The sequence below is a fragment of the Camelus ferus genome, chromosome X (assembly GCF_009834535.1).
Source record: "Camelus ferus isolate YT-003-E chromosome X, BCGSAC_Cfer_1.0, whole genome shotgun sequence".
Taxonomy (NCBI): Eukaryota; Metazoa; Chordata; class Mammalia; order Artiodactyla; family Camelidae; genus Camelus; species Camelus ferus.
In genome coordinates this window covers 13,746,920-13,760,176 of record NC_045732.1, presented here as the reverse complement: position 1 = coordinate 13,760,176, position 13,257 = coordinate 13,746,920, and the positions used below count along the sequence as shown (strand labels likewise).

The 13,257-nt window shown below is 47.1% G+C and overlaps 1 protein-coding gene across 1 annotated transcript in view; it reads left to right on the top strand.

The window, feature by feature from the left end:
* LOC102508034 (protein WWC3-like) overlaps positions 1-13,257 on the top strand; it is a 50,796-nt gene that overhangs the window by 20,938 nt on the left and 16,601 nt on the right. Inside the window, exons 3-8 of the mRNA XM_032474417.1 lie at positions 4,198-4,287; positions 5,164-5,735; positions 9,799-9,919; positions 10,694-10,768; positions 11,733-11,819; positions 12,860-13,052. Of these exons, the coding sequence (XP_032330308.1) occupies positions 4,198-4,287; positions 5,164-5,735; positions 9,799-9,919; positions 10,694-10,768; positions 11,733-11,819; positions 12,860-13,052 (1,138 nt within the window). The remainder of the gene's footprint in view (positions 1-4,197; positions 4,288-5,163; positions 5,736-9,798; positions 9,920-10,693; positions 10,769-11,732; positions 11,820-12,859; positions 13,053-13,257) is intronic.

Here is a 13,257-nt window from a genome sequence, read left to right as displayed (position 1 = left end):
ATGTAGATGATAGGATTTATTGAAAATACAGTTGTGTTACATTTCTAGAAATGAAGGAAGAGGTTTTTAATTACCGATCAGAGATCTTTGATTGTTGTATTTCTGTTTTTATTTGTCTCAGAGTAGTTTTTGATTTACTCTTTGATTTCTTCCATGATCCACTAGTTGTGTAGTGGCATATTGTTTAACCTCCATGTATTTGCAGTTTTTGCAGTTTTTTTTCTTGTTATTAATTTCTAACCTCTTAGTGTTGTGGTTGGAAAAGATGATTGTTACAATTTCAATTTCCTTAAATAGGATTCCTGAGGTTTGCTTTGTGGGCTAGCATGTTGTCGATTTTGGAGAATGTTCTGTGTGCATCTGAGAAGAAAATGTATTGTGTTGTTTTTGGGTGAAATTCTCTGTTAATATCAACTAAGTCAGTCTGACCTACTGTCATTCAGGGTGTGTATTTCTTTATTAATTTTCTGTCTGAGTGATCTGTCCATTGGTATAAGTGGGGTGTTAAGATCAGCCACATTATTGTGTTATTGTCAATTTCTCCTTTTATGTATGTTGACAGTTGCGTTCTATATTCAGTAGCTGTTGTGTTGGGTGCATATGTATTTACAATTATTATATCGTTTTCTTGGAGTGATCCCTTGAGCATTATGTAGTGTCCTTATTTGTCTCTTTTAATAGTCTTTATTTTGAAATCTATTTTGTCTGATGTAAGTATTGCTACTCCAGCTTTCTTTTGCATGGAATATCTTTTTCCATCCCCTTTCTTCAGCCTGCACATGTCTCTAGCTCTGAAGTGGGTCTCTTGTAGACAGCATATATATAGGTCTTGTTTTTGTATACACTCCATCAGTCTGTGTGTTTTGATTGGAGCGCTTAATCCATTTACATTTAAGGTAATTATTGATAGATGTGTTCCTACTGCCATTACGTTTATTGTTTTCAGTTTGTTTTTCTAAGTCTCTCTCTCTTTTTCTGTCTTTCTTCTTTTTGTTCTGTTTTCTTCTGCTTTGATGACTAGAGAAGTTCCTTTAATATTTGTTTTAAAGCTGGTTTGGAGGTGCTGAAATCTTTTGGCTTTTGTTTGTCTCTGAAGCTTTTGATTTCTCTATCAAGTATGAATGAGAGCCTTGCTGGTTGCTTGTTTGTAAATTTTTCCCTTTCACCACTTTAAATATATCATACCACTCCTTTATGGCCTGTAGAGTTTCTGCTGAAAAATCAGCTGATAACCTTATGGGAGTTCCTTGCATATTATTTGTTTCTTTTTTTCTTGCTGATTTCGATATTTTCTCCTTCTCCTTAATTTTTGTCAATTTGATGGCTATGTGCCTTGGTGTGTTCCTCTTTGGGTTGATTCTGTGTAGAACTCTCTGCACTTCTTGGACTTGGGTGACTGTTTCCTCTCCCATGTTGGAGAAGTTTTTGGTTATTAACTCTCTAGAAATTTTCTCAGGTTCTTTCTCTCTCTCCCCCTTCGGGGGCCCCTATAATGCGAATATTAGTGTGCTTAATGTTGTCCCAGAGTTCTCTTAACCTATCCTCATTTCTTTTCATTCTTTTTTCTGTTCTGCAGTAGTGATTTCCACTACTGTCTTCTAGCTCAGTGATTCATTCTTCTGCCTCATTTAGTCTATTCTTGGTTCCTTCTGGTGTGTTATTCATTTCAGTGATTTTATTCTTCAACTCTGTTTGGGGATTCTTTGCATTTTTCATCTTTTTGCTAAAAACTTCGCTCTGTGCATCTATACTTCTGTTGAGTTCTCTGAACATCTTCACCATTATTATTTATAAACTGTTTCTTATATAAATTGCCTATGTCCTCATCAATTGTCTCTTCTCAGATTTTATCTTATGTCTTGTCCTAGGAGACATTCTTCTGCCACCTCATATTGTTTGTCTTTCTACTTGTATTTTTAGGTAGCTAAGTTGTATTTCTCAACCTTGGAGAGGGCCCTCTGTGGGAGATGTCCTATGTGTCTCAGCATTACACTCCTATCTTGTCACCCAAGGGTCAGGGTCCAGCCAGTCCCAGCGTAGAAGCTGGCCTGTGTTTGTGGACTCCTTCCACAGGCTTTGGGATTATTGTGTTCTTATTTCTGGTATCTGCCCCTGGTGGGTGAGGCTGGACTAGAGGCTTATTCAGGTTTCCTGGCAGGAGGAGCTGGTGCCTGCCCACTGCTGGGTGGAGCTTGGTCCTGGACCTCTGGTGGGTAGGGCCGTGTCTAGATGCCTTTGTGGCTCAGGAAGTCTGCTGATGGGTGGGGCTGTGTTCCCACCATGCATCTTGTTTGGCCTGAGGCTTCCCTACAGGCTGTTGGGTGGGGCTGGGTCTTGGTGCCAATGATCCAATCAAGATATCAGCCTCTAGGAAAGCTTATGCACATGAGCACCTCCAGAATGTCCGACACCAGGTTTTATGTCTCCTGGGTAAACCACAGCTCTCTCCTGTGTCCCCAGGAAACCTTCTGAAATCAGCAGTCAAGTCTGGCCCAGGTTCCTATGAAATCACTTTCTCTGCCCTTGGACCTGTCACATGTGAGATTCTGTGTATGCTTCCTAAGAGAATGAAGTCTCTGTCTCCCCAGTCCTGTGGGGCTCCTGGAGCTAAGCCCCACTGGCCTTCAAAACCAGGTGTCCCGAACATCTCCCTTCCCAATACCGGGACCTGAGCTGGGGAGGTTGACATGGGGCTCAGAGCTCTCACTCCAGTGGGAGGGCCTCTGTGACTTAATTATTCTTCAGCTTGTGGGTCACCCACCTAAGGGGTAAGGGGCCAGTTATGTGACGAGCACACCCCTCCTACCATCCTGCTGTGGTTCCCTCTTTATGTTTCCAGTTGAAGGTCTTTTTTGATAGATTTCAGTCTTTTTTCCAATGGTTGTTCAGCAGTCGTGGTTTCCTTGTAGTTGTAGGGGGATGTGAGCTTGTCGTCCTACTGCTGCACCATGTGATTGTTGGAAGAGCTGAGAGTGGAGCTCAGGACAGCTGCTGAGAAGGTAGAAGTGGATGTGGAAGATTTCAGCCTCCTGAAGTCTTATATCTGGCCTATAGTCTTCTAGAATTCCTGATAGCCTCTGTGTCAGTACTTCATGTAGACTTTACCAATGTCAAAGGTATAAAAGTATCCTTCAGTTCAACTTTGTACCCACTCTTACAGGTCTTCATTGTAATTAGGTATCCTGGTTTAGCCTTCCAGAAACAGGACATGAATGCTTCTGGATATTTTGCCTTTCTCATGGAAATTTTATATTTGTATTTCAGATGAAGTTTTATTTGTAGTTTTGGAATGAATGTTAATAGTATGTCTTAATTTTTTAGAAATAGACAATACCTTTAAAGCATAGAATTTCAATCTGGGACTGAATTGGCTAAATGTTTCTCCATAATCTACCACTAAATGGCCTTAGGCAAAAAGTGGCATACATATCTGCTAATAAGCCTTTATATTGAGCACTTTTCTCCTGTAAATATTTTCTGTTTGTAAATCCCACTGGATTTGGGGCCAAATACCCTGCAAGAATTCCTGTAGTTTATGATGTTCTAGGCCTAATGGATGCAGGCCTGTATCCTGTATTCTGTGTTTCTTCATTTGAAGCAAGACTGAAGATGAGAAGTCCGGGGCCCTGAGGTAGGAATAAATACTATTCACTTATCTGAGACCCTCTTACAGGCAAAAATAAATGTAATTGTAGTGTCTATAGAATAAAAAAACACAGTCAAATAAAACAGGATAAAATCTGTATCACTACATCATGAGATTGGAATTATTTTTCTTCTTTCTTCCTTTTTTCTACTTTATAATCATCTATAATAATTTTTCCCCTAGTGTAGTGAGCCTGCTTCATAGAGGAGGGCATGCAATAAATAATTGTTGAATAGTGGGGACTAAATACTCTTGCCTTTATACAGAGACACTGATTTACATACACCTTACCCTCTATCCATCCATCCACATATCTGTTCATCCATCCGTCCAGGTTCTAGAGTAGATCAGCTGACAGTGTTCAGGATTCTATGGATATAGTCTCAAATAAGACAAAAGCAGTTTTGGTTATCTTGAAACTTGTGACCTAGATGTGCTTTTTGAATTGATATTTATTAATCTGTTTGGGGGAATTTATCATTGAGCTTCTTGTTAGGAAAATATACTCCGTATCTTTGAAATCCACCAATGGAGTATTTTGTTACCTATAGAATTCTACTTCAGAAAAAAAGAAACTGTCTGCATATCCAGTTGGAAGAAGCTACTCGATTAATATCCTGTCTCCAGTCCCAGTTAAAAAGGTACATATCTTTAAAAGAGGAGACTTACTACTAATAGTGGTTTGTTATAAAATATATTCATTAACTTCGTACTTCCCTTTAGTATAGATTTTATCCTACTATAACTTTGAACTTGAACACAAAATGGAAAAGTGGATGTGTTAAATTTTTGGAACAAACTTAACATTTGATTCAAGGAATATGAAGAGAATTGAATTTGTTTTTTCTGTAACAAATGTGAAATCAAATTTACATGAATATTTTAGTTTCTAATTCACAGCTATAAAAGTATGACATCCATCACCATTTATGCACAGGACATTTTTATTTTTGGATTTTAAATAAAATGACAACTACAGAATTAATTAAAGGGAACAGAATAGGATCAGTTTAGGATAAGTAGTTTCACTAATTGAAGTAAATTAACTAATGAAAAAGCTTTTACTGTGTCCCTTTGAGAGTTTGTAATAAAGAGAACCGAGAAGTGTCAAGTAAAATGGAGGGGAAAAACACCAATTATATTTTCACGTGTGTTTTTATACTTTGCGCAATTATTTATCATTAGGTAGAGTTCAAAAGTAGTTGTCTACAGATCAAGAAAGGTGTTTTTAAAGATTACCAAAATAATTTTTCACAATTAATGGGATATGTTTTGACCAAATTTGAGTCACTTACTGTAATGTCATAAAAATATTAACAAGCAACAGAGGAAATATTCACAAAGGGGCTTTAAGATGCCCACAGGTGTTAAAGGCGCGCCGGGGTGGGGGGTTCGTGGGGGAAGGAGGCAGGACTGCGTTCCCTCGGGGCGCAGAGCAGATGCTCGGCCCACAGTGGGGATCGGCGGGCTCCCGGTCTCCGGGCTGCTGTCCTCAGCTCCGGGCGCTCTCGTTGCAGCCTGTCCGCCAGCACCCTGACGGTGTCCTCGGGGAGCAGCCGCGGCTCGCTGGCCTCCAGCCGCGGCTCGCTGGCCTCCAGCCGGGGCTCCCTGAGCTCCGTCAGCTTCACCGACATCTACGGCCTCCCGCAGTACGAGAAGCCCGACGCCGCCGAGGGCGGCCAGCCTCTGCGCTTCGACCTGGTCCCCTTCGACTCCCTGGGCCGGGACGCCCCCTTCACCGAGCCCCCGGGCCCCTCCGGCTTCCACAAACAGAGGCGCTCCCTGGACACGCCCCAGTCCCTGGCGTCCCTGTCCTCCCGCTCCTCCCTGTCCTCGCTGTCCCCGCCCAGCTCGCCCTTGGACACGCCCTTCCTCCCCGCCTCGCGCGACTCGCCCTCGGCCCCGCTGGGGGACGGCGGCTTCGAGGTGCCGGGACTGGGCGCCCTGGACCGGCTGCGGGCTCAGGCGTCCGCTCCGGGGGACGAAGACCTGCCGGCCACGGCGGCCCTGCAGCCGCACGGGTTCCCCGGGGACGGGGAAGGACCTCGCGAGCGAGGACCCCCAGCGGCTGCGGCTCCCACGGGTGCAAGTACGTATTGATGAGCCCGGCGGGGGTTCCGGGGCCTGGGAAGACCCAGTTTCGAAATGAGGGAGGAAACAGCGCACTTGCACCGAAGCCCGCTGCCTCTGCAGTTGCACAGGGAGCCTAAGGTTAGGACTCTTGATAGGGTGAGGAAGCGCCTGCCCGCTCTGTGTCGTTTTGTCGTGGGTCCTTGAAATGTCACTGAAACTGGCAAAGTGGGCTTTCCCAGGCATTTCGCTTATTTGCAGAAAATGCCTAATTGTTGAAAATGAGGGTAAGAACCACATATTCTTCCACACTCGGAGGCTGACAAAGAGGTCCTGGGCCTTAATGAGCTCTCCAGGGCGTGTGCCCAGGTGGAACTTCTGTGTGTTCCGGCCTCGGCCCTCCATAGGGACTGGTGTCTGGCCAGAGACCCGCAGAAATCTCTACTCCTTCGTCGCTGTGACTTCATCACTTCACCCTTTGTTGTAATTTTCAAGGATCCAATTCTAACAGGAAATGATAGCAGTTGGCGTAATTTTTCAAAATATGTCTCACTTTCAATCATTTCTACCAAATTACTTTATCTAGTCGTCATGAAATCCTTACCCAGTCAACTGTAACTGCTTGTATGTTTGAGTACACTCAGACCTGGTTGACTCTCAGCTTTGTTAGTCTTCAGTAACATGGCTCTTTATGTTTCCTTAATCATTGTTTCTGTAATTTATATGCACATTTAATCTGCATTCACTTTTTTCTTATTACAGCCATAGATTCGCTTGTCCATTTTCAGTCATTGCCTAGGGTTGCTTTCCACTTAGTCTTTGTTTTCCCTATGCCAACCTTCTTTAAAGGTTGAGATACAGGAGGTCAACCCAATTATGCACAAAATCAACACAAGATTTAATGCCCCTTTTGGGCCAGGGGGAAGTCATGGTGGGTAGGAAAAGAGCTGGCTTAATTTCTGATTCTGGTTTATTTTTCTTTCCTCCTTTGTGAGCGATACTGCAGTGCCTCAAACGTCTTATCCTGGGATGTCTTGGCTTGAGCTGGGGTCACATACTGCCACCTGGTGGTACTTCCACATATGATGTGCTCAGGAGAACTGGGCCCATAAAACTAGGACAGTGGATGCAGTGGGTCCTGCTGGCTGCTCCCAGGGGGCCAGGTTGGGTAACCAGCTTCAGGCACGGACAGGTCGTAACTCCTTGCCTCCTTTGACGCTTCTGGGAATGCCAGAGCCTAGAGCCATTGTGACTTCATAAAGTGGGTGAGGATCTGGGTTTTAATTGTGTTACCTTTTGTTTGGACACCTGAGGTCACATGGTTCCCTCTGGCTCTCCAGTCTGATTCAGAACAGTATAGTCCCAGTTTGGCTCAAGCACATTTTAGCCAGATACAATTTTGCTAACAGAAGATTCAAAGTTGCCCAAATGCACAGGGCAATCTCTAGGAATGACTTCTTTCATTGTGTTTTAAATCAATCTAAAGGCATAGAACTTGGGAGAGGGGTGTGGGGAAATAGACTATGACCTTTAACAGCGTTTACATGTTTACCACAGCTTTATCTTCCCAGAATTTTAAAAGCCTAAGGTGTCATGATTTTGAAGTGATTTCCTATTTTCATTTCCTGTTGGTTTTTGCTAATACAAGTCCATACATGTTTTGACTTCGTTCATCTGTGCTTTGATGTTTTTATTACATTCATGCCATGTTTAAAGTTATTGGCTTAAATTCTACAGTTTTTTCATTTTGTGCTTTTCTTTTTATCTCTTTTCCCATGCCGCTCGACAGAAATATTCACTGTAAGTGACCTTGGAATTCTCCTTTGCTTGTTGGTTGGGCTGTGGTGCATCTTTGTGCAGTGAATCTGTGTATTTAGGTTGGGCAGGGCTGGCCAGGAGGACATGGCTCAGGGCTGTACTTGAATGTAGCTCAGTAGTTACTCTTACCACTGTTACTGTCACCTCAACAGTAGTCACCCTGGCGACTGAAGTTGTGTAAAAACTTTTCAAAAAGCTGAAGTATTTTTCCTCTTGGCACTTTTTCCCAGACTTTAAAATTAACACTTACATTATTTTCGTATGCCAGCTGGCAGCTTGGCCCACGATGTGATTTTCATCTTTTCATTGTACTTTCATTATACCTTTTTGTCAAACAGTGTTTGCTCCTTTAGATCTCAATGTCTGTCTGTCTGTGTGTGTTTAATGATGGAAAGATCAGAGTTTTTTTTAAATGAGTTTGGAAGTTTTTTTTTTTTTTTAATGGAGGGATTGGGGATTGAACCCAGGACCTTGTGTATACTAAGCATGTGCTCTACCACCAAGCTCACCCCTCCCTGTAGGAGATTGTTAATTGGTTACTGCATTGGCCTTGCCCCCAGCCATCCATCTCGTTGCCTTGAAGGCCAAGAGCAGACGGTGGGGTGTGTGGTGGGGGTCTGTGTGTGCTTTTTTCTCACCCAGGGCTGAGCGTACTTCCCCCTGTGAACGCCTGCGTGCGGTTGCTGCGTGAATGCGCTAAGCCGGGATCACCGAGGATCGGTCCCTTCATTTCTCTCTTTCATGCACCTTCCTCGCAGTGAGAGAGTTTTGTCAGAGTTGCACCGTGGGGTGGACTGGAAGTTAAGTGGATCCTTGTGTGGTGCAATTTCCTTGAAGGCGTGTACAGCCGTGTCAGGGCTGGGGAGGAGGGCGCCAGCAGCTGTGTTTGCAGGGGGTCCTGCAGGGAACTGAGGGGCGCCCCCTACAGTTCAGAGCTAGGGCTCTGGGCCCTTCCGTGGGCAAGGTGACAAGAAGCGCTGGGCCTGGGAGTCGTGATCTACCATCTGAGAGGCGGCGCCTCTGGCCATGCCAGCTGGAGCCCGTTTCTGTCCCTGACCGGTGGCCCCCAGGCTTGGAGCCACAGGCCTGTGGAAGGTCAGCTTTTGTCTGCAGTTAAGATCGTGAGACCAAGGACCTCAGCCCTGCCTGTTTTGTGCCCTGTTTAACGTGTTGGCTGTAATTGTTGTGTGAATAATAATTTGGCTGAAAAGAGAGATGATCATCAGTGGATTCGCCATTTCTCTCAGCTTATGCACAGATGTCTAGAGTTTCAGTTTCTAGAGCTTAGATGGCTCAAGAAAAGTAGACAAGAGGGACCTGCATTATTAACAAGAGGCACGGTGGTGACAGAGATGGGCTCAGTTTGGGCCTTCGCCTTTGAAGCCTGTGTTTAGAACCCCGTGTGCCACTCTCTATAAAGCGCCGAGGTCCTGTGTCCATCGTCACATTTAGCAAAGGGATGGTGTATTTTTATTGGTTTTGTTAAAAGGAACTCATTCCTGTGAGGGAAGGAGTAGAAACAGTTGATGAAATAGTAAAGGGGAGAATGTCAATGGTTGTCTGGCTCTTGTATTAAAATACATATGAGACCAGAATAAGCTACCCAGTAACTGTCCTTTCTAATCCCAGGACATGATTCTGGAAGCAGATCTGGGCCCAGGGCTGCTGAAAAGGACACTGCCATTAGAGGGTCATGGAGACGTTTGCAAGGGCTGAGTCTGGGTGCATCTGTGTCCTCTGACTTGAAATTCACTGCATTTTGTTAACAGTTTATTTTGATGATTTAAAAAAATTCTGTTTTCTGATTATAAAATAGTGTAGTGTATGTTGATTGTATAAAATCTGGACAATACCACACAGCATAAAGAATGAAATAGCACTCCCCTGCCTCTCAGAGAGTGTGCTGCTGGCCACTTTTGGATGCCATCTCGTTTCTGGTCTTTTGGTGTGGCAATGTCTCCAAGTGCCATGCCCAAGGACTTCCCACCATCTTCTGCTCTGTGCGCTCATCGAGGAGGTGAAAAGAGATTTATGACCATTTAGAGAGCTTTTAAAGAAGTAGCCAGGAGCCTAGTTCTTCCATTTTTCAATATAAGAAAAAAATAGAGTGCAACGAGTTTGAACTCAAGTCTGTGCATGTGCTGGTGTGTCTTTGGGAACTTAGTCCCTTTGTGCCCGGATGCCCAGTGTTCATTTCTTGGACCCATGGTCCCTGGCCTCCCGTGCTGTCCCCTGCTGACCCCATCTGTGTCTCTTACTTGCAGTAGTGACTTTTCGAGAAGACAGCGCCAAGAGGCTGGAGCGGAGGGCGCGCCGCGTGTCTGCATGTCTGTCGGATTACTTGCTGGCCTGCGACAGCGGGGTGTTTGAACCCCCCACCAAAAAGTGAGAAGCTGGTCTGCCCGCCTGCCTGGGCAGACTTCCCACCGCGTGGCTTGAGAGCACGATAGGGACCCGTGCCAAGACCTGTGCGCACTGACGCCATGTGTGCAGCCAGGGGACGCTTCTCTAGCTTCCCTCCTCGTGGGAGGGTGGGCCTCCGCAGCCTGCGCGGAGCCCCTCTGCTCCCGCGTGACGGTGGGGGCCGGCCCGGTCCCGGTCCCTGCCTGTAGGATGGCTGCTTGCTCGCTGGCCCTGGGGAGCTTAAGGTGCAGCCCAGAGCAGCTGAAAAGGGAGAACCAGTGTGTGAGAGACCTGCCTTTCTAGAAAGGACATGCATTAGAAATGGGTTTCCTCCATCTTCTCCCTCCTTCTTTTCCTGGTTGAAGGAGTCTCTTTGCAAGGACAAAACCCTTTTGGGAAATTGGGCTTTCTTTTGTTTGAGGCCACTGATGTCGTTTGACCTCAGGCATCTGTACACGTTTCAGTCCCTGCAGACCTTAAAAGTGTGTTTTGGACTTTGTCCTGACTATGACATGTGGTTTTGAGAGGTATGCAGGGACTTTGTCAAAAACACGACTTTGTCAGTGGGTACCCTGTGAGATGACATCATGCATCCAGGGGACCTGTCCCACCCTTTCAGTCACTTAAAGTATTAATTTATGTCACAACTTAGTAAAGCCCTCCTCAGTGAGAAGTATCACTAAGGTGACAGCGCTTCTGCCGAGCCTGGGCACCAGCTCTCCCAGGAGTAACACCTGACTTTCCACTTGTGCTCAGGAGTGAAGATGCTGACGAGCCTGCGCATGGGGACGCTGGCGGGAAGGAGGGGCCCCGCATCCACGTGGGACTTTTGTGAGTACGGAAGACTCCTTCCCTGCTGCTTCTAACGGCGATGGGCTGCCCAGTGACTCAGCTACATGCACAGGCCGGCAGGGGCGGAGGGACCCACGCAGTCTGGGTGCTGCTCCCTGGCCTGTGTACCCCGAGCCTGCCTCAGGCCCCAGATGAGGGGATGAGTGGCAGGAGGGAGACATGAATAAGAGAAGATCCACTGCTGCCTTCTGGTGCTGAGTCACAGCTGATGACAGTCATCTATGGAGCCAGGGGTTCTGGCCCAAGTGGCAGGGTTGGGGGTCGCCAGTGTTCACTCCAGTGAGATGGGGGAGCCCTTTCCTTCCCTCACCCTCCCTACAAGGAGTAGCTGGGTGGTTTGCAGTGCAAAGCTTTTTGCTCACTGGTTACGATTTCTATAAGGTGGTAACCAGCATTGTTCAGACTAGCCAGGCAGGTGTTCGCGTCCGGACAGCTTTCTTCAGCTCACTCTAGTCATTCCTGTCGAATGTTTCTTTTTTTTTTTTTAAGTTTTAAATCTTTAAAATAATTAAAAAAAATTTTTTTGTGGGGGCGGTAATTATATTTATTTATTCATTTATTTTTAACGGAGGTGCTGGGGATTGAACCCAGGACCTCGCACATGCTAAGTACACGCTCTGCCACCAAGCTGCACCCTCCCCTCTCGTCCAGTGTTTCTGAATGCTGGCACTGGTGGCATTTGGGTGGCTCCTTTGTGGTGTGGGCAGGAGGGAGGCTGTGCACGGGAGGACGTGGAGCAGCGTCCCTGGTCTCCACCCTCCAGGTCCAGGAGCGCCCTCTCCACTCAGTGTGACAGTCAGAATTGTCTCCAGACTTTGCAGGTGTCGGGTGGTGGGGTGGGGAGCAAAATCACCCTCCGTCGAGGGCCACTGCAGTAGTTTGAGTGGAAGAATTTCTCCCCCGTGGGAAGTGTGCAGTCTGTGAACTTGGTTTTCTTTTCCAGGCTCGACAGTGCCAGCGAGTGCCTCCTGGTCAAAGTGCTGCAGCTGCAGAACTTCGCGGGGCGGGTGCTGAGGGAGGACTGCAGAGTGTAAGGCCTCCCCGGGGCCCGCTCCACACAGTGCCGCTGCCTGGCCTCTGCCTGGCCTCTGCCTGGCAGTTTGGGGAGGGAAAAGCCCGTTTGGGAACCTGCATTTACAGCAAAACACCAGGGAGTGTCTGCCTGAAATATGAGAGGTTGTAAGGTTCTGGAAGAGTCACGTTTGTCAGTGGTGCTCGTGGAGCTGGGCTGATTATGCGTGGCGGCGGTGCTAAGACAATGCCATGTGCAGGTCGGCAGCGGCCTGTGGGCTCCTGGTCACGAGGCTGGGTGGTGACACAGCCACATTCGGCTCTGTCATCCGGTGAGTTGCTGGAGAGGCCTCAGGCGGGGCTCAGGGGCCCTTGTCTGAGCCGGAGGCACCCCGTTGTGAGCGCCACAGCCCGAGGGGGGTGACCACCAGAGGGGCCCGCTGACCCTGGCAGGTGAACGCACTGGGATGGGTTTTCAGGCCCCATCGTGCCCTCTGTTCTGTGAGTTGTCCTTGTCAGCTGGCCTTCTGACGGCCGCGGAAGCAACCTGGTCTCCAGTGGCTGAGGGCTCGCCCTGGGCCGCTACTCAGCCTGATGATGTACTTGGCGACATCCCCCGATACTCGGGCTGCTCCTGCAGGCCAGCTTCTGCACCGGGGGCGTGGGGCAGTGATCCCAGCCCCGCAGGCACCCTGGAGGGCTAGCAGCTGGGAGAGGGAGCCAAGGGGCTGGGGGGAGACCACTACAGATGGTTTCCAGGAAAGACGCTGAAAGCAGAACCTCTGTTTGAGTCCCCTCTAAAGTTGTAATGACTGATTTTTATGTGTTTTCTTTGTGCCAGTTGTTTTTTTTTTTTTCCTCTCTTAATCTCCAAATGTAGGTCAGTTCTTTGAACTTTTTCTTGATTGAGAAAAGGAGTTTTTCTAAAGGACTTGGCAGTCCTACCTGTGGGCATTCAAAGAGAAGCACGTAGGGGTGTTCACGTAAATGGTCCAGGTATGTCTGTGCAGATGTGCCAGTAAGCACTCCCTCCATCTGCTTTCCCCCTCTTGGTTCCAGACACATCCGGGTCTATCTGCCACCGCTTGACTCCAGCACGCCAAACACTTACTGCTCTAAGGCTCTGGAATCCCAAGGCCCCCTTGTATTTAATGAAGTTTTCAGAATCCCTGTGCATTCGAGCATGCTGATGTTGAAGTCCCTTCAGTTGTATGTGTGCTCAGTGAATCAGCCGCTGCAGGAAGAACTGCTGGTACGGTACCCCCTCCCCCTCTCATTCCTTCCCTCCTCCCCCCTGCTTTGTCCTGTGCCGAGTGCTTACAAATTGTCAGGGTGTTAAGTGATGTCTGTAGCTGGGAGTATGGACAGGGCTGATAAAGGCCCTTACCTTGTCACGTGTTGTGTAATTTAAACACATGATCTCAGCTAGTACTTGCAAACCCCCAGTGCAACGACTT